Here is a 20,332-nt window from a genome sequence, read left to right as displayed (position 1 = left end):
TAAGTCAAAACAAAACGACACTTCATACTGAATGATTAAGAGTATATCAAGACTTCTTGACATCTCTTTGGAGCTTTAAATAACTTCTAAGATTCCAAACAGGGAGCTACTTGCCACTTCAGGCCTAGGTTTCAGAATCAAGTCAGAAAAAGGTAACTTGGATTACAAGTGACATCAAGGAAGCCTCTTCCTCAGCAAGAGACATAGCCATTAAAATTCCTGTATAGGCAGTGAATGGCCTGTATTCAGCATGTTGACACTGCGTTTTCTATGTATGTGAAATGGCTACAAAGAAGGGCCACAAACCCTCTAGACACCAATCAAGCGAGTTTATCACCTTTACCATATGGATTACTTGAAACCTAGTCACCTCAGTACATCTAGTTGCAAAGGAGGCTAGAAAATATGCCAAAAGGGATATTGCAAATAAGATTAGAAAGTGGCTTGGAACAACAGTTATTACATTTTGTGTTGCTGTAACTATCAGAGAATGAGTGATTAATAATAATAATAAAAAGTTCATCTTTTTTTCTCATGGTTCTGGAGCCTAGGAAGTTCAAGACTGGCTTAGTGAGGACTTCATGAGACGGGCAAGTGAGCGTGTGTGTGGGAGAGGCAAAACACAGGGAGTGGCTCTGATTTATACCAACTCCTGGTGAGAGAAGATGGCACTTTTTAGCTGGTATCTGATCATCTGGGGTGTGATGGACGAGACCCGATTTTTGTGTACTTTTCTACACAAAGGCAAGAGCTAACCTAACTGCAGGAATAACACCTGACTCACACAAGAAAGGCATGAATCCGTTTTTGTGAGGGCATCACCTACATGACCCAAATACCTCCCACTGGCTCCCACCTCTCAGCATTGTCATATTGAAGAATTAAGGATCCCAACATACCCAAACTCGGTGGCACACTCTGCCACTGAGTTTAAAGGGAAGTACATGTGGGGAATTGTTTGAAGCCAATCAGTGAGTAACATGAAGTGCTGTTCAGAATTACTTTGTGGACAAAGTATTTTCTTCTCTATCTGCTGAGAATATCATGGGAAGATGGGTAGGGGCTTCTAGCTTGATTTTAGAAAATTAGATTTTTACCAGGGTTTGAACTCAGGACCTGGACACTGTCCCTGAGCTACTGTTCTACCACTTGATCCACACCTCCACTTTCAGCCATTTGGTGGTTAATTGGAGATAAGAGTCTTGTGGATTTTCCTATTCAGGTTGACTTTGAACCATGATCCTCAAATCTCCTAACTAAGAATACAGGCATGAGCCACCAGTGCCTGGCAATTGCTGACCTTTTCTTGCTGAAGAAAAGTTCCTTCTCAAAGTGATCTGCATCAAATGATGGCTAAACAAACGGTCACCCAAGTCTTGGCTTCTGATCCATGAAGGATCAGGGCAGCCCTGGAAGTCAGCATAGCTACAAATGTTCTTCTTTTGTTGGGCCTGCATGGGGCTCATCCCCTTCGGTCACCAGACCTACTTCCTCCTTCATATAATATGACCTCCAAGAACCACCAGAGTCACAACTGTAACATGAAGCAAAGAATTGTTTTAGTAAAGCAGAATTTACTTCTGTGCAGAAGGGTATACCATCAGCCAAAATCTGGCAAGCAAGCACACAAAGCAAGTGGGCTGCTCCTTTTATCTAGACTCAGATGCAGCAGGCCCCGCCCCTCGGGTTCACCTTCTGCTCATGATTGGCTAGTTTGAAGAGGTTAAAAATTTTTTTTTCTAACAGAATGTGGCTTAACAGGAACAGGGAGATGTAACTAAAGTTGAATGAGCTTATAACTGGATGGCTTCAGCAGAAGCAGAATAGGATGTAACTAAAGTTTAATCAACAAGGGCCAAGCCACTTGGCCAAAGTAAGAACTTAAAAAAAAAAAAAAACAATTCACACAAGATTGACAGAAAGGAAGTGACCCTCTTTGATAGAAAAGATGGCTCTTCTCATATTCTCTCACCTTCCACAACTGCAAAAATCAGACCCACTAGTAAACTTCCTATCTGTTAATCTCTCCTTCAAAGACTGTTCCCAGAACCCCATCTGGAACAACCCTTGAACCAGTCTCCATGGTTTTTTATCAGAGATTAGGGCACAAAAGGAAGGAAAAAATAAAAAAAAGTAAATAAGGTGATAGACCACTTCAGCTGTAGCATATGGGCTTGATTTTTTTCCTCCCTCCTTCAACTGGATGTATAAGAGTTTCAATTTAACATGTCCGTGGATGTGGACCATGCCTCTTGGTCACCCCTTCCATCATTCTGCCCCCAAGCCCCATTCCATCTAGTCAGTTCCCACCCATTTCCTCAAGTCTGTGTTGATTTGATTTTGTAGTCAGTTGTGAGCAAATTTCTCTGAGCAAGAGTAATAGAAGCTATTTGACTGCAGTATGCTAGATGGACTATGGGTAAGAGAGGCAGAGGTAGAAAAACTAGTTAGGATACCAGGGCCACAGCATAGATGGAACTGGGATGGAGTTCTGGTTATCCAAAATGGAGAAGGGAAAGGTGACCCAACAGACGTGATTGTACAAAGCAAAAAAGAGAAGAGGAGGAATAAAACAGGCCCAATGCCTTGGGTAGGAGATAAGTAATGAGAACAGTTTGAAAGAGACTGGTTTAGGAAGCAGACATTTAATCTGGACCTGTAGGAACTAAGGATCTAAAGGAAATCTAGGTACAGGTATCTGGCAGGATACTGAAGTGGAGATATGGAGTTCATTGGAGGAATTAAAATAAAAATATTTGCTTCAGTGCCATCTATAAACACTAAAATTTAAGTACAGTTTAACTTAAAGTAAAAAAAAAAATAGAGGCAACTTCTAAGGGAGAAAGGAAAGGAAATGGAAAGAAATGAAGGGGGAAAAAAAGGAGAGGAGTCAAAATAGATTGGGAGAAAATATAGAATAAACACAACAAAGAATCATTACTTCCATGAAATTCACATGGTGTGTTAAAGATTACTGACAGCAGAATTGGATTCTATTGACTCTGAACAGAATTTAACCAGAGAAGGTGAATTGGATCTTCTTGCTGTTACTAACAAATATAGGATTTATACTAGCTTTTTGTAAAGGACAACCTAAAACCCCATTACCAAAAAAACCTTAGGACTCTGTGGGCTATACACAGTTTTTGAGGAAAAACAAAACAAAACAATGTTCATTTTCAAAAAAATGTTTGAATATATCCTAGTGTGGCAAAAGAATGCTTTAAAAGGAGAAAAGAAATATTTACTTTGATTCCCACAACCATAATTCCATAATTCCACAACCATAATTTTCTGGAGGCTGAAGCAGAAACTATAGCATTTTGGAAGGTCTTACAGTTTTATACTTATAGAAGCCAAGTTTGACTTATCTGTATATTAGATATTTATCAATACCAGTACAATAGCTCCTTGCAGACAACTGTTATTCTGGGTCACAGTGACACAAAAGCAGAAGGGTAGTATAAGGTAGAACACAGAGAAAGTAACTGTTCTTGAGTTTCTAAATTACATTCTCTCGGTGCCACAAAAGAAGAAGAGGTGCAGTGCTTACATTTCATCAGGTATATAGTATTTTGAGAAATGTGAGCTGAACCTAAGAAATAAAAGGAAGCAGGCCAAGTAGAAAGGCACAGGCTCCAAGGTTATAGCTCTGTTCGTGTTTCATAGAGCTCTCAGAAAGCTGGATAGCTTCTCCTTTCTTGATGTTGTGTATTGTATGAAGTCACAAAATAAACCATATTCACTTTGCTGTAGCTAGAAATGAGGACATAATTTTTCCTTTATTGAAGTTGAAAAAAATTCTGAGAAAGCCTTGTATTTACTCGAGACCATACACTCAGATGAAAGGAGGAAAATACAGTCAATCAATCCATTTTTGCTTTGTTCTCAGGATATACACCAAGTGGAGAGCTGCTCATATGCCATAAAAGCCATGGCAGGCACTCATCATTACAGATGAGTGGATTACAGATGAACAGTTCCAGAAAGGCAAACAATTCACATATAAATAAATGACATGTCATTTAGATTGGTGGACCATTACAAGGATTTTGCTGACTTAACTGCGATGGTTTTGCTTTGTTTCTTTTCCAGTGCTGGGCTTGAAACTCAGAACTTTGGGGCTACTAGGTGGTTGTTCAACTTCTGAGGCCATTGCAGATTTCTGGTGATCTCTTGTTTGCTAAGTGCCTTTATAATTTGTTAGAAAGTCGTGTGTAGGTTTACTTTGATTAGAGTGAAAGAGAAATTTTGAATTCCTTACATAAAATGTGATCTATAGCTGAAACTCAGCTCCTTGAACAAAAAGTGATTGACAGCTAAAAATCATTTGAAATCTTGCTTTTGATGTTTGCTTCCCTAGTAAGAAGACATTAAACCCATCACGAGAGCCTAATAACTCTCCCCACCTGCAGGTATTTTGAAAGCTTGAGCGTGCTTCCCACTACCACCATTCAATATGAGAGAGACTGCTGTATAGAAAGTGTGAAGAAGCTAGCCCATGTCCTGGGCCCATCTTAGAGAGAGGTTTGTTAGTTACTGAGGTCCATTGTTTTTGATAGTTTTTGAACTTCAGTGATTAAGAAATGAGGTAGTTCATATTTATAAATGTGATGTGTATGGTTATAAATGATATAGATACTTGGTCATACTGGGATTTGAACTCAGGGCCTTACTAGGCAAGTGGTCTACCACTTGAGCTACACCTTCAGCCCATAAAACGTAGTCACAGAAAAGTGGGTTTGGGTCTGCTTACCATGAAGATGAACATAGCTTTCTTCTTTCAGATATTAGTTGCCTTTGTGTTGTAGAAGCAAGCAACATTTCATCCCATAAAATAGAATGAGTATTTCTTGAGATGGCTGGTGTTCTGATAGCACCTCTGGATCAGGTGTGTAAGTTGATTTTTTTAAAAATCACAAATTTACAAACAAATTTATCTATAGGAAATAATGACTTCTTACCAAGATTGAATTGTTGCCTTGGTTGATGTAACAACTCTTATTTGTCTCAAATTAAATCAAGGCCATGGATAAGTGCCCCAAGATGTATGTTAGTTATGAAACAGCCTGAATATGGGATCTTTTCATGAGAGAGAGATCATACAAGAGAGTAGATATATACCATATATGATCTCTCTCCCATCCTATGTATGTCATATACTTATATGATCCATACTTATATGATCCACATTTGAATACTCAGTTTGCTTCAGAATGTAACTTGCCAGAAGCAGGAGAAAGGATCTCTTCAGGAGTGGCCGTTTGAGAGGAGAGGTGAGTTACTTGTGTTTCTGGTAGGTTTCATAGCAGTGGCCATGCTGGACTGGAATTTGGTTGCAGAGCAGCATCTGAATGATAAAGAGGCTGATGCTTTCCATATACGCAGTCACTAGGTTTTCATGATTGCAGGTGTGTATACCAAATGCCGTTTGAACCTGCCAGATACAAGTCAATTTTATATGGATGAGGGGCTGTGATGGTGCTCAAATGAGCATGGATGCAACTTCAAAATTTTCATGGATTGAAGATCTACAAAAAGTTAGAAGGACTGAAGTTGTTTGTGCCTTCACTGCCATGTCTTTTATCTCTGACCTAAGTCAGTACATGTTTCATTGCCTTCATTTTACTTTTGCTCTTTCAGATTTATTCCTGTTTGTTTATTGCTTACTTAAACATGGCTAGTCTTCACCAGTAGAACTCTTGTTCTCCAGTTCCACAAGAATAAGACTTTTTTTTTTATCTTCCTGTTGATATATCTTTATGCCCATATAGTATTCAATTTGTGCATACACACACACACACATGGTATAGAGCAAATTTAGTTTGGTTTAGGGGTCATTATATTTCAGTGACTTATTCTTTGCCTATTTTTGTTGGCTATGCCCCTCAATTTATCAGTTGTTGGAAATGTATATTCAAGGTCTCTAGCAAGTGCTCTGTCATTTGAACCATGCTCCCAAACCTTTTGCTTTGCTTTCTTTCTTCTTTTTTTTCCAGATACGTTTCTCACTCTGACTCTAGGTTGTACTAGAACTACCTCCTAATCATGGAGACAATGGGTATGTACCACTGTTTCCACCTCTTGAAACAAATCTTGATGATATCTCTGGTACTCACGAAGAGGATACAATTGGAAATAGCCTGTATTTGATCATCTCAGCAATCTTTTTCAGGAAAGCCTGTGATGGGCATTCCTATTTCTCTGTCTGATCTTGCTCCAGAGGAGGGGTCAGGGATGACAGTGGGCACCACAGGAAATAGTGACTATTGTTATCAGGACATTGCGTGATGTATTTCTGGTTCCTCTCCTTTTATTAGCACTAATTGAATGACTAATGTTCTAATAGAAGATGTTGTAAATAAAAAAACTATTTTGGATGAAGAAAGCTTTGTATCATTGGTTGTAATTGAGGAATGAAGAACACTAGCTGAGGATAAAGACAAGCTATAGATTGTATTGATTTCTGTGTTTTGAACTTAAAATTTAGGGCAGCCAGGCATGGTGGTATATGCCTATAATTTGAGAGGCTAAGGCAGGAGGATTTAGAGCCAGCCTGGCCACAAAGCAACCCCCCTATCTCCAAAAAGAAAAAGAAATTTGGGTGCACAAAATGGGATTAATTATAACTTTTAGTTTTGACATATCGAATCATTAATTCCTTTTTCTTCTGTATACATACGTATATGTATATATTTGTTTACTTATTCATTTAAAGTTTATGAAAATATTAGTGAGGGGCTGGGAAGGTGGCTCAGTGGTAGAGTTCTTGCCTTGCATGCCTAAGGCCCTGGGTTCGATTCCTCAGCACCACATAAGCAAAATGAAGCCGGAAGTGGCGCTGTGGCTCAAGTGGTAGAGCGCTAGCCTTGAGCTGAAGAGCTGAGGGACAGCGACCAGGCCCAGAGTTCAGGCCCCACGACTGGACCCAAAAAAAAAAAAAAGAAAAGAAAATATTAGTGAATCTACCATTCATATTGACAGTAATTAACATTGCCTACATGTATCTCCTTTGTTATAACTATTTGGTCCCTTCCCTTAATGAAATCACTATATTGATTCTTGTCATAATCATTTTGTTGGCCTTTAAAAAATGTATATACTCTTTACTTATTCTTAATAAATGTGCTTTTTACTTGTGGTTATTTTAACTGCCTAGAAAAGAGATCTGCATTTCATATATAATCTTTTGGGATTTATAGTTTTCTTCTCAATATTATATTTCTACAATCCATCCATAGTGTTACAAATAACTGTACTTTATTAGCTTTAACTGCTGTGGTGTAGTCTATTGTAAAAAATATGCCACAATTTATTCATTCTTTGTTCTTTGGAATTATAGTTGTTTGTACCATAAACAATGTCTCTGTGAACATACTTCTATATATTTCTTAGCAAATACATGCAAGATTATCTTTAGTGTTGGGAAAGAATGATGGAAGCAGTGATATTGATCGAGAGGCATTGTATTTATGAACTAACTTGTTGAATGGTAACTCCTTTGTACAACTCCTTAAAATAATAAAAAATGTAATTTAAAAAACAGAATTTCTCTAGTATGCATATGAAAAGTGTGATTGCTTAATCGTGGGATATCTGGATGTTTAACTCTTTCTCTGATCACTCTACCAGTTTTAATTTCTGCTTTGAATAATTTGCTAAAGTGTAGGCTATATAAACATTTTACTTATGAATTAGTGCTGTAAATCATAGAATAATAAATTAAAGCAAGCAAATTCTTTTCATTATCTGTTCAACTTACAGAGGAGAACACTGATAAACTGGAGAGATGAATTGACTAAAGTTCTAGACACAATGGACTTTCAGACACATCTTAAATAGTGTTTGTAAGAACAAGCATCTTCTTAAATATATAGTTTTTTGAGAAATAATAAGACTTCCATGTTTTTCAGGATAAGGAAATCAACAGAAGATAAAATGATGAACAACAAATGAATACCTAAGTTCCCATTAGCTCACATTATTCTATGGGGTTAATGTTGCTGTTTGTTAAAAAAGACAAAAATGAGTCATTCCTTTATACAACTACTTAAAGATAATAAAAATAATTTTTAATAAGTCATTCCTAAGTCCCTGACAAATGCTCCACTCTTTCCCATTGGCACTCACATTCCTAGATTAGCTTGCAGTTATAGATAACCATGAGTCCATAGGTTAGAAATCTAAATCCACTGATAAGAGTTATGAAAATGATTTTTGATTAAATGTAGATGTGGTGTCTGGAGATCTGGCAACCAACCTGTGAGTGAAAGGAGGAACAAGTGGAACAAGAAAACATAGAGCATAATATCTTGGGCCATTGAACTCATCTTTGCCTCAAACATATTTATCAGGAAAGATAAAGAAAAGCCTCTATGTTTAAGCTCTGGTACTCTATTTCTTATGACTTTCAACTTCATGCATTCCTGACTTATAAACTGTGTTACAAAAATAGTCTCAAACTGTATTTGGGGGGTCTTTATTTTTTAATGTAATTTTCAAATTTCAAATTATATAATTGAATGTAAATTTTATTTTCCTCAAGGAAACATAATTTTATACATTCATCCTTGTCATCTGCTTTTAAGATTACAGTCTTTCCATCAATACCTCCATTTCAGAGGATGTGTCCACTATCCCACCAAGGTAATAACCTCATTCAGAAAAATTTGATCACTGGGTGAAAAAAAAGAGAAAGCTAAATTGATGGACATTTTTCCTCCTTTATCATATGAAAAAAAGTCACCCAAATTGATGATTCACTGCTCCAGTCTCAGATTCAAAATGGTACTGTTTCCTAAATTAATTCAAACAACATTGATTACAAAACTTCTATATGTGTGTTTGGCACTAAGGCTGTGAACTTTAGATGTGATTTTCACTCTAAAGCTCACAGGCTGGTTGGGAGAGAATGGGCAAGATATTAGGCACAACATAAGTTAGAATATGGTAAGTGACTAATGAAACAGAATTATATGTGAATGTACAGTAGAGCAGTACTAACTCCTTTATGCATACTCAAGTCAAGGAAAAGTTCCTCATCTCAGGATCCTTGCTCAGACTCTAAGATGTGCTATGAGTTAACAGACTGGCCTGTATCCTCAGAGATGTTCAGATATAGTTTATGAATTAACAGACTGGCCTCTATTTCCTTTCAGAGATGTTTTCTTCTGGGAAGTATCCATGACTATCCCTGTCTTCTGGCTTTCTGGGCTGTGAATTCCCTGCTATCCCTGTGTAGTTTTAAAGAGGAGATTCTATAGTATGTTTTGTTACCCCATCATCTCTGAAGCCTAAAGGAAAAGGTATTGCTAATACCTTAGGCCATTGTGGCCTTGGAATGTAAGCCAAATGGAAATCACTTAAATTGTAGTCTCATTTGGAAATGACTAGATAAGATAAATTCAATTCTTGTGAAAGCCAGAGGAATTCCTGTGGGCTTTGGAAAGAATGGAAAAGAATGGAAGGACTTTGTTCCCAGAAAAGCAGTCACTATTACACCTATTGTTACAGTTTCCATATCTTCAATTGGTCAAACAGGAAAAACGTGAATGAACTCTTCTGTAACTTTCCTTTTCCTCACATTTCAGTTTCAGTGTTAAGTATCATCTGACTACTTCATTGCAACTTGTCCTTGTGAATTTGATGACTTAAGGAGTGACTCATCCACTTAACCCAATGGGCATTCCAGGAAATTGTTCTTGTTTATTCCCATTTAAAAATGACGGAAAAGAACAAAAGAATATACTTATTTTTACTATCTTATCCTGAATGTTAAAGAAGCACCCTATTCTTAACTGCTGTCCCCATCATTTGCAAATTTAATGCCCTGCTGAAGATGCAAACTATCCACATAACTGCTCTTGAATTGCACTAAAATTAATCGGATATCCCTTTTAATGTCTTTGAGAATTGCTTCAAGTGGCGAAAATCAGAAAATCTACCCATGGGGCACATTCAGCTAATTGCAATTTACTTCTCAACTCCTCATTTTTAAGACTAAGCTGCAATTGCTTAAAACAGAAACAATTCAGGATGACAAATGCCAGTCAAACCAATTGTTTAGTGTCATGAGGTTTTAAATGACCATTGATTTCCTGAATGTTTCTGTAACCAAGCAGAATGGCAATGTGATGAGCATAACCCAGATGTGTCTTGTTAAAGGTATTTTCCCTGTGTGTTAGTTCCATCATCTACTCCCTCCCAATTGGTAGTGGGCCTCAAGTAAGGGAATGGGATAGACTAGATGATGACAATGCATGTGTTTGTGCACACCAAGTAGGATACCTAAATGACAATGCATAAAGCTGAGTTTGGGAAACAGAACCAGACACAACTCCTACCAGCTATGCATAGAAAATCCCTTGATGTAAAAATGGGTAAAGGGGTGTTACAGGGGTTGGGGGCGGGGGGGCTGGGGAGCAAAATGGTTTTTTACGTAGGACCTCATGAGACCATGATAAGAAAATCATGTTTTGTGAATTATGTCTGTTGACCCAATGCTAATCATTGCTAGAGTCTAGTCTGTGAAAGTGAAATCATAAGGATGAGACTATCCTCACATCTGGAACAGAAGTGTTTGAATGTAGGAATTGGCATGCCATTTTCCTAGTGCAATTATCAAGCTGATAGTGAGGCTTTAAAAACAACATATGTTTTTCCTCCCCCAATGTCTTTGCAAACTATCTATATGATCAATGAATATAAAATACCTGTTACAAGAAGGTAGGTAGGTTAAGATATTATTTTAAATAAAAATATCCAAGCAAATCATTGTTTAATTTTTTAAGTGCAAGTTGGTCATTTGCATTTAGAAGACGTGTTTAACGAGGGTGATATATTCCAGGGTGACAGAATAAAAATTTTATCACAGGCCCAAAATGTGCAATCGAAAGTATAGAATACATTGAGAATAAAATTATACTGAACACAACAAAATCTGAGCTGATACCAGCTTTATGTTATTTTTTTTAAATATCTCTACTTCTACTGGCAAGATTTATCTTAAGCCAACTAGTTGGGAGAGCTAAGTGCCACCCCTAGCTTCCATGACACAGGGATGAATATTTCAATTCATTAGCTGCAGACTTACAAGAAAAATAAAACTCAGCTTCAGTGGCCTCTCCATTGAATCTTGTCATCCATTTCAGTAAAATCAGAAAATTCACCCCACCTCTAAAATCGAATTCCTAATCTCCCTTTCCCTGACTACAAGCCCAGTATTGTCTTCATCCTTCCTCGAGTCTTCTTGCACCTGTTCCTCCCCTTCAACAAATCCTCTACTTCCCCTTCTTTCTTTCCAATATGTATCCCCCCTACCTTTCTTTTCTTTTTGGAACCTGCTGACACTGTTGAGCCCCTGTATCATCATTATTCATCAGTATCTTCCTCCAAAAACTTTAACAGAATTGATGTCATCATGACCATTCTTTTCTCCAGTCAGTTGGGCATCACAGAGAGGGGAAAAAAACTAATTTGTCAAGTACTTGCTACTTGTCATGCCATTCTAAGCATTTTCTATGTATAATCTCATTTCATTCTTACTAACCATAGGGGAGAATTTTGCCCAGTAGGAAGTTGTGCCTGAGATTATTTAAATTTCCAGAGGCATGATATCAAATCAAAGATCCCATCAATTGAAGGCATTTCATTAGTTTTAAATGTAGAAGAAAATGCTGTAAATCTAATTACAAGGTACTATCTGTTAGCATATACATCCTGATTTCAGCTGCCACTAAATGTGCAAAAAGTACATCTGAGAATAATGAAATCTAGGTGTGAGATATGTAGTGCAAATGCAGGCAACTGGGATCCCATGTAATCGTTACCATTATGCTATTGTGTCTCATAAAAAATCACATTCAAGCCTAGGGTATAGGTAGTAATGCTTGCTTCAATAAAACATCTCTATAAATAAAAAAACATTCAGCATACAAAATGATACCTATTATAAATTCATGGTCCCAAACATTATCAGAGCTTTTAGTACTAATCTTCAGTCTTTGTTGTTTCTCCCCTCTTCCCGCTTCCTACTTTTTCTTCTTTGAAATAGTTATTCCAAAGTGTCTCTGTTCGCTTTAAGTTCCCTACTTAACATTTCAATGTCCTATACTTTTGCTGGATAACCATTTATCTTGCCTGAGAAAATGGAGATGACCAGTTGCTACTTCTCTCCCTATCCTGACTCACAGCTAGCCTTCCTTCTTTCCTCTGTGTCAGAGGGCAAGTTATGCCCTCCCTTAGATTCTGGCTCTTCCTTGTTCTCTTTTCACTACTGCTTGTCTCCTCTGAGATTATGATAGATCTTCCTTCTCTGATGTTCAATCCCTCCTTCTCCTGGGTTCTCTTCCTCAGAAATAAATAGAACCAAGACCCAATCCCTGACCTTGTTCTGTCAGCACTCTATGGGGAGAGTGCCTCACTTTTATTTCTGCCCTGACTTCTTCCTCCAATACGCCATTGACTCATTAAAAAAATCCAATGGAAAGTCCATTCTCTTCATATCAGTAATATTCATTGCTTGGGGCTGGGAAGGTGGGTCAGTGGTAGCGTGTTTGCCTTGCATGCATGAGGCCCTGTGTTCAATTCCTCAGCACCACATATGCAGGAAAAAAAGCCAGAAGTGCTGCTGTGGCTCAAGTGGTAGAGTGCTAGCCTTGAGTTGAAGAGCTGAAGGACAGTGTCCAGGACCCATGACTGGCAATAAATAAATAAATAAATGTAGATAGATAGATAGATAGATATAGATATTCTTTGCTGAAACTATGTGGTGTTGATTTCTGCCTATATGGTGACAATCTCTATCTCATTGTCTTCCCAGGGTACCACACTCTTCTGATTTTAAAATCATTTCATGGTTGCCACTTCTCGAGTTCAATCCTTACCCACTTTCCATACTTGTTCCTGGTTTAAATGATAAACCTACATATCAATAGAGTTTCAAGTCCAGGCTTTTGCCCTTATCCCTGTATCCCAAATATTTGTTCCACCTCTGCCCTGTCTTCATAATATCATCTCCACTTTGCCTGTTACACACCTCACACTGAAAATGTCCAAAACCCAAATCTGATTTCTGTTTCTCAAACTTATTTCTCCACAGGATTTTCCTTGCAGCTGTGGCTAATCTGGAACTTTGTTACTTGGCTCTCAATACTTGGTATCTCTTCAATCGATCTCTTTCCCTTGTACCCCATATCCACCCATCAATGAAGAGCACAAGCATTTTCACAGGTTCCGCTGGTTCTCCCTTGCCAGTCTCCATGCCTCAGTCACACAATGTGTTACAAGGCTCCATTTTCCCAAAAGGATGTGAATGCCAGGAAGTTCAAGAAGCAGGACATCATCCTTATCTTTTCTCACATTCCTCTGGGGGTAAATAGAAGCAGGCATTAAACTGCCCATTTCAGAGATGGAGAAACTGAAGCACATTCCTGAAGTTTCCAAGGAATGAAACGCCTGGGGCCCCTCAGGACCCCTCTTCAGAGTTCCTTCTCCCTGTTGCTTGGGTAGGGACTGGCTTTCTATGGCTTCAGTAAACCTCCCTGGAAAGCCCCTGCCCCTGTGGAAGGTAACCATGGATACTATTAAACTGGCACAAAAGCCTTCAGGTATGGAGACAAGAAGTTCTATTTAGGACTCTGAGGGGATTTTTAGGTGAAAGACAAAACCTAGATACATTTGGGGAGGGAAGACTTGTTTGTGCCTTAAGGCCCCTTGGGTGGGGGTGTTTCAGTTAAGGTGGCAGCGAATGCTCAGCAGAGCCCAGGAGACAAGTTAGACCTGAGTCTGACCACCCCCAACACACACCCCCGGGGTAAGATGAAGTAACCCTGAGGGGAGAATCCTGGGAGCTTCCTCCTTTTGGCTCGCACCGTTTCAGAAGCTAAATGTTCATGAGAACGATGTCAACAACCCAGATGATGGCCAACAACCCAGACTGGCCCCGGTCAGGGAAACCTCCGGGAGTGGCAAATCTGAACCCCTGGTTGCTCTCTGTCCTTGTCAAGGCCTCATGGGGCACATGCACAGTATCTCTGGAGTCACTTTCTATCCTTTGTGCGCTTTCTATCTGGGGACCGGAGGCAGCCTATGCTTTTTATCTCCATTCCCCAAATTTCAGGTCTTCCCTCCCATGCCTTTATGCTCAGAAAGGCACAGGGATACGGGGACCTCCACTCTCCCCTACGTGGGTATAGAACTGGGCCCCAACTTTTCAGTTCCCACCAACAGCACTTAGCGTCCTGAGGTAGGTCGGGGAATTCAGGGCGCACAAAAGCTCCCAGCCGCTGGGTGGAGGGTGGGTGGGGGTCAGGGTCGGGGAGGGTGGGTGTAGTTCAGCGGGGGGGGGGGGGAGGGCGGGAAAGGAAGAGGATGGCGTGGGAGATGGGCTTGAAGTGGCGGCCGTTTCCAGGCGCTTTGACGTAGACTGGAAGGGGCGCGGAACACACCCAGTGCTGCTTAAGAGGCAGGCAGAGAGGGTAGCGTCCGGGACGCGGAGCGGGGGCCGGGTCGCTCGCGAAGGGAGCGGGAAGATCGACAGGGAAGGGCAGGGCAGGTGAGCGCGGAGAGGCATCCTTCTGCCGCCAGGGCGCGGAGCTGCGGAGTGAGGAGGTGAGTGGGGCCGAAGACCGAGCGGGTCCCGGGGCAGCTCAGCCCTGGGAGGACGAAGCCCGCCACTTCGGGTGCTGGGGTAAGATCCAGGTACAGTGAAGGACTAGCACCCCAGGGTTACAACTCTCTTGGCCGGGACAATCCTTTCCTAAAGCCACAGGCGTCTCCAGTGGGAGCTTTGGGTCCCGCGCCCTCGGGGAGTCCCCAACAACGCTCACTTCAGCACCCTGGACAGCGTCCCGCGCTGCGCCCTCTGAAAACGTGAACAGCTTCCATTCTCCCCCTCAAGGAAAAATCACCTCGGGTATTTTAGTGCACAAAAGAACACAACGAGCCTGTTTTTTCAAGTAGAGCTAATTTACAACTTATCCTAAGACAGAGGAAAAAGTGTTGAATTAATCTTGTCTCTCAAGCATGCTTCTTAGAAGGAGGGATGTTCATGTTCAAAGACAGTTTCTGGAGTGTTTATTCTGTTGCCGTGCAAAACAGAAAGATTCCACCCTATGGTGTTACATATTCGGATGAAGACGTATTCTCAGGCGATTTAAACTTCCTCCTGTCCCCCTCTCCCACCTTTGAGCCAACCTTTAATATCTAAAAGGTTTGGGAAGACAAGATAAAGTTGTGTGAGCTGTGTGTGCCCTTTCTGTTTCTTCTTTATGTTGAAGTTGTTTAGAGGCTGTATACATTTGGTAAACTTTGTGGGGGAAAAAAATCAGATAAACTTTTTTTTTCTGAGAAAAGAGGAAATTCAAGTTATCTACAGCCATTGTTTCTCTTTGAGTTTCTGTTTGAAGTGGTGACAAAGGATCATTTAAAAGTGAGAAGTAGACACTTCTCACTGATGATTTTATTACAACAGGCAGTGAGCCCCCAGAACTGAACGAGAGGCAAATCATTAACTTTAAAGTCCTTGTGATTCAGAGAAAGGAGAGAAAGTATAAAAACAATTTCATTATAAAGTTTTATCAGAATTTCAGGATATTTCAGGTGTTGTACAATGCCTGTTGAATCTATTCTAGTGGATTGAATATGTTTTTCAGTTCTTAAATATGTTTACCTACACTTTTAACACCTCTTATGCTTATCATTATTATGTTTTAGAATTCTATTGTCTTTAAAAAAAACTTATAAGCCATTATGAATACAAAAGCATACAAAGATAAAACCTACATTTAAATTCTGAATTACATGGGAATTTTCCATTAGGATAGCTAGGCAAGACATTGTCAAATAATTAAAGATACATGTCAAGAGTTTACATTTTTGCTTCAACTGTATTCTTCTGCCACAGAGAAAAACATGTTCACTTATTTTATCTTGCAAAACTACACAGGTTAGGGATATTTCTTAGCCTGTTTTGATTTTACACTGCCTGGCCATAAGTCATTTTAGATAGAATGAGGCTTGTGGTTTGGGATGCAGGACAAGGCTTTGTATTTAGTGACAGTGAGGTGCTTATTTTGCAAGGACTAAGGTTCTTAAGAAAGACTTGCTTTCTTTTACTACATGGGACATAAGCAGGGACTGATACATTTCCATCCCATGCAGTTACAGAGCCATGGCTGATCCTGGGAACAGAAGAGGGATCCATCGCCCCTTGAGCCTCATCTGCTCCCTGCTCATAGTGGGAATGTGCTGTGTGTCTCCTTTCTTCTGTCACAGCCAGACAGACCTGCTTGCTCTGAACCAAGCAGATCCACAGTGTTGGGAGTCTTCCTCTGTTCTCCTGCTGGAAATGCGAAAGCCTCGCATTTCCAACTCTGTTTCAGGCTTCTGGGACTTTATGATCTACCTGAAGTCATCTGAGAACTTGAAGCATGGGGCACTGTTTTGGGATCTGGCCCAACTCTTCTGGGACATCTATGTGGACTGTGTTCTTTCCAGGAATCATGGCTTAGGAAGGAGGCAATTGGCTGGAGAAGATGAGAAAATCTCCCGTGCACAATTACAACACGCAGGGAGTAAACAAGGTGACCCACCCTGCTCCTTTTTATCTTTTTAAAAGGGTGAATCAAGGATGAATGTGACAAAGTATCAGAAAAAGGGAAATGGACTTGAGGAATTTAGTGTCATGTAGATTCCTTGCAAAGAGTGAACCTCAAAAGTACACAAGTATCACATAGATAACTTTACCATTTGAGACAGAGCTCTACTTTCAGCTTTTGGTGGTTAAAGATAAGAGTCTCATAGACTTTCCTGCCTGGGCTGGCTTCAAACGGCATCCTCAGATCTCAGCCTCTCAAGTAGTTAGGATTACAGATGTGTGCCATTGGCACCCCGCTAACTTTCCATTCTTATCATATTTAGCTGTTGAATGCAAAAAAAATCAATTATTTTTTATTTAACATTATTACTGTGCATAACTCCATGGAATGTTTACAGAATAACTGAAAATAGCATTATTTGTGTCTAGCTGTTCATGAGAGTAGTTGAGGTATGTTATACAGATAACATTTTTATAACTATGGAATATACGTTTATGACATAAAAATACAGAAAGTTTCAACTTTGGAAGTCATTTTCTTCATCGCATTACAGAGATGCTACTGGCTCAGCTGGTCAGCAAACCTTAAGGAGACTTAGCAAGTAGTTAAGTATGAGGAGGACGCGTTTTACTTTTTCAAAGTTATTTTTATGCAGGCACAAGGAATTGTCTGAGCCTTAGGAAAGATTTGTTTTCCATTTGGTTGGTTAATCACAAAGAAGCTCTTGGGTCAAGAAGATACATGTCTACAAGTTAAATAGTTATAAGAACATTGAGATGTCCTTCCAATAAACTTCATTATATCTGTAGTGGTTCAATGGGATCTGGATGTACTTTCAGGAATCCTCCAGTAATTTTTCCTTTTATCACTGGGGATAATAAGCTATCAGGTGGAATGAAGGTGAAGGTGAAGAGGTGTTTGTTCTTATAGTTCCCAGGAGTAATCATGTCATTTGGGAAGAAGGGAAAAGCTAAAGTAGGTGGGTATGTAATACGCAGAAAACGTTCTTGTTGTGTTGATGTCACTAAACATGTAACTCATGTAATTTTGTATGGATTATATCATATTTATTAATATTGCATCAACAAAATGTGAAAAAATAGGAATCAAAGAGCTATAGAACCTTGGGCAAATTAACCTAAGTATTTAGTTTTCAGTTTCTTCATTTGAACTTGAAGGATACAGAAAGAACTTGATGACCAACAAAGTCTTTTCATGTTCTGTGTAATTTTACATGTTCATGTAATTTTATTTAAAAAAAAGAAAATGTAAGAAAGAACTTACAGAACTCTGAAAAAAAATCTGGAAGACCTTTCTCCTATGAACCACTGACCAAGCTAGATGGTGACCAGGACATTGTGGGTTTATGACAATGATCAGCAGGAACATTATAGGTCTGGAAATGAGAACTTTAAAAACACTGAAGGACAGAGATATTACAAGAAAAGACTCTAAAAATGTCTAGACGAATATTGGCTAATGGTTGAAAGCTGAAATATCTAAAGGAAGGTACTAAGAGGGGAGATACATCCAAGCTTAACTGCTAATTGACTTTAGGGAAGAGAGGAATAGAGAGTAGGAGAGAAAGGGGGAGAGAGGGGAAGAGGGAGAGGGAGAGAAAGATAATGAGAGAAAGAGAGGGAGAAAAGAGAGAGGGAGAAGAAAGAGAGGGCAGGGAAAAGGTAGGGGAATATTATTAGGTCAAGAGTACACAACACAGATAACACTAAAAAGGAATAGAGTTTAAGTTAATGCACAAAGGTTCCCATGCAAAGAAAGAAAACGGTGGCTCATGCCTGCAATTCTAGCTACTCGGGAGGCTGAGATTTGAGGATCATGGTTAAAGCCAGCCCAAGCAGGAAAGTCCATGAAACTCTTATCGCCAATTAACCACCAGAAAAAAAAACAAAAACAAAAACAAGTGGTGCTGAGGCGCAAAGTGCAGAACACTAGCCTTGAGCAAAAGAGCTCAGAGACAATGGCCAGGCCCTGAGTTCAAGTCTCACTACTGACAAAAAAGGAGGGGAGAAGAAAGTGTGTGTGTGTGTGTGTGAGAGAGAGAGAGAGAGAGAGAGAGAGAGAGAGAGAGAGAGAGAGAGAGAGAGAGAGAGAGAGAGAGAGAGAAGAGACAGAGAGACAGAGAGACAGAGATTTTAAGGTATAACCCTGTTTGTGTCTAAACAATACCTTCTTCCTTCAGCAAAACTTGCTCTACCACTTGGAAGAGCATACACATCTCCCTTTCTGAGATTGGCAGTTTATATATTCTAGAAAAATTAAGAGTCTTTTTCTCTGTGATGAGGAAATTAAAATTTAGATGTATAATTCAATAATGTTTCCAGGTGGTACTCAGCTGACAAATGTTCATAGTGATTATTTTTCAAACACACACAAGAGGAAAAATATACTTCAGAAATATAGAATCACAAATGCTCAACTTTCAACTTTACTCATTGTAAGAAATTTCTTAGCCAGGCGCCAGTGGCTCACACCTGTAATCCTAGCTATTCAGGAGGCTGAGATCTGAGGATCATGGTTCAAAGCCAGCCCGGGCAGGAAAGTCCATGAGACTCTTATCTCCAATAAAACACTAGAAAACCAGAAGTGGTGCTGTGGCTCAAGCGGTAGAGCACTTGCTTTGAGCTGAAGAGTCAGTGACAGCGCCTAAGCCCAGAGTTCAAGCCCCACGACTGACCAAAAAAACAAATTTCTTATGTAACATACTCCATAATTGTTCATCTAGAAACAACATTCACATGATGAATGTTCAGTGATGAACAGGCTCTTCACTGCAGTACTATTTATAGTAACAGAAAATTGAGAAATAATCAGAATATGCCCCACTAAGATAATTGTGGCATGAAGTATGTTTAGAAAGCCAAGTCAATCTCTGGAAGCTTACATTACAGATGGCATAAAATGCTTTCTTTGTGTGTGTGTATTAAAAATTATGGTCTGTTTATAGCCAAATATTTTAATGCACATTAACTGATAAGGGAATATATTTATAATTATTTATTAAACTTAGACCACATGACTAATTGTACAGAACACCAGATTTTCTCTAACTATATAAATAAATGTATTTACATATGAATAAACATATACATAATTACACAAATATATTAAAATAAATATATATTTGTAATAAATTTATATATAAATCAACTTTGAAGTTAATATACACATTTATAAATAAATAGAATATACATTTATAATAAATTTATAGATAAATAAATAAACCCTGCAATAAATGTTTTAGCATATTTGAGAGTAGGTAGGCCGAAATACAAATTTTTATTTTTTTTAAATCAATATATGGATTTTCAAGTAGTCTTCAGTAATTTGCTAACCTTATGAAGTTTATTTTCTCTGTTTTCAGGTGTATATTCTCAGCTTCTAAGAACCCCTTTCCTAAAGAAGAAAGAGTTGATTGAAGATTTGATAAGCAGGCATGTGCACAGGAGTGGGCCTAGGTTTGTTGGAAAATTGAGCCTGGATATAAAGCGAAAGTAAATCTAACTTCAAAGCCAACACAGTTCTTGAAATTGAAAAATACACATTTTTTGATTATTTTTTAAAATTTTAAATGGTGAAAATTTCCAGAAGTTAGTACCATGCCAAATTCTCTACCAGAACTTCTTTTAAGCTTCTTTAAAGCTTCATTCTTTTAGGTTATTAGCATGTTCCTTCAGATGGTGACTATTGCCAGGCCATCCCACTAAAAGAATTAG

The 20,332-nt window shown here is 39.0% G+C and overlaps 1 protein-coding gene across 1 annotated transcript; it reads left to right on the top strand.

Moving 5' to 3' along the window:
• The first annotated feature begins 16,171 nt into the window (after positions 1 to 16,171).
• Positions 16,172 to 20,134, top strand: Fam237a (family with sequence similarity 237 member A). The gene is made up of 2 exons (XM_070029841.1): positions 16,172 to 16,583; positions 19,981 to 20,134. The coding sequence occupies exons 1-2, from the start codon at positions 16,172 to 16,174 to the stop codon at positions 20,112 to 20,114; spliced, it is 546 nt and encodes a 181-aa protein (XP_069885942.1). The 3' UTR covers positions 20,115 to 20,134.
• The last annotated feature ends 198 nt before the right edge of the window (positions 20,135 to 20,332 follow it).

This window comes from Dipodomys merriami, unplaced genomic scaffold (assembly GCF_024711535.1).
Source record: "Dipodomys merriami isolate MVZ:Mamm:240054 unplaced genomic scaffold, mDipMer1.0.p SCAF_1, whole genome shotgun sequence".
NCBI lineage: Eukaryota > Metazoa > Chordata > Mammalia > Rodentia > Heteromyidae > Dipodomys > Dipodomys merriami.
The sequence above is the reverse complement of the archived record's forward strand: the minus strand, read 5'-3'. Positions and strand labels throughout refer to the sequence as shown.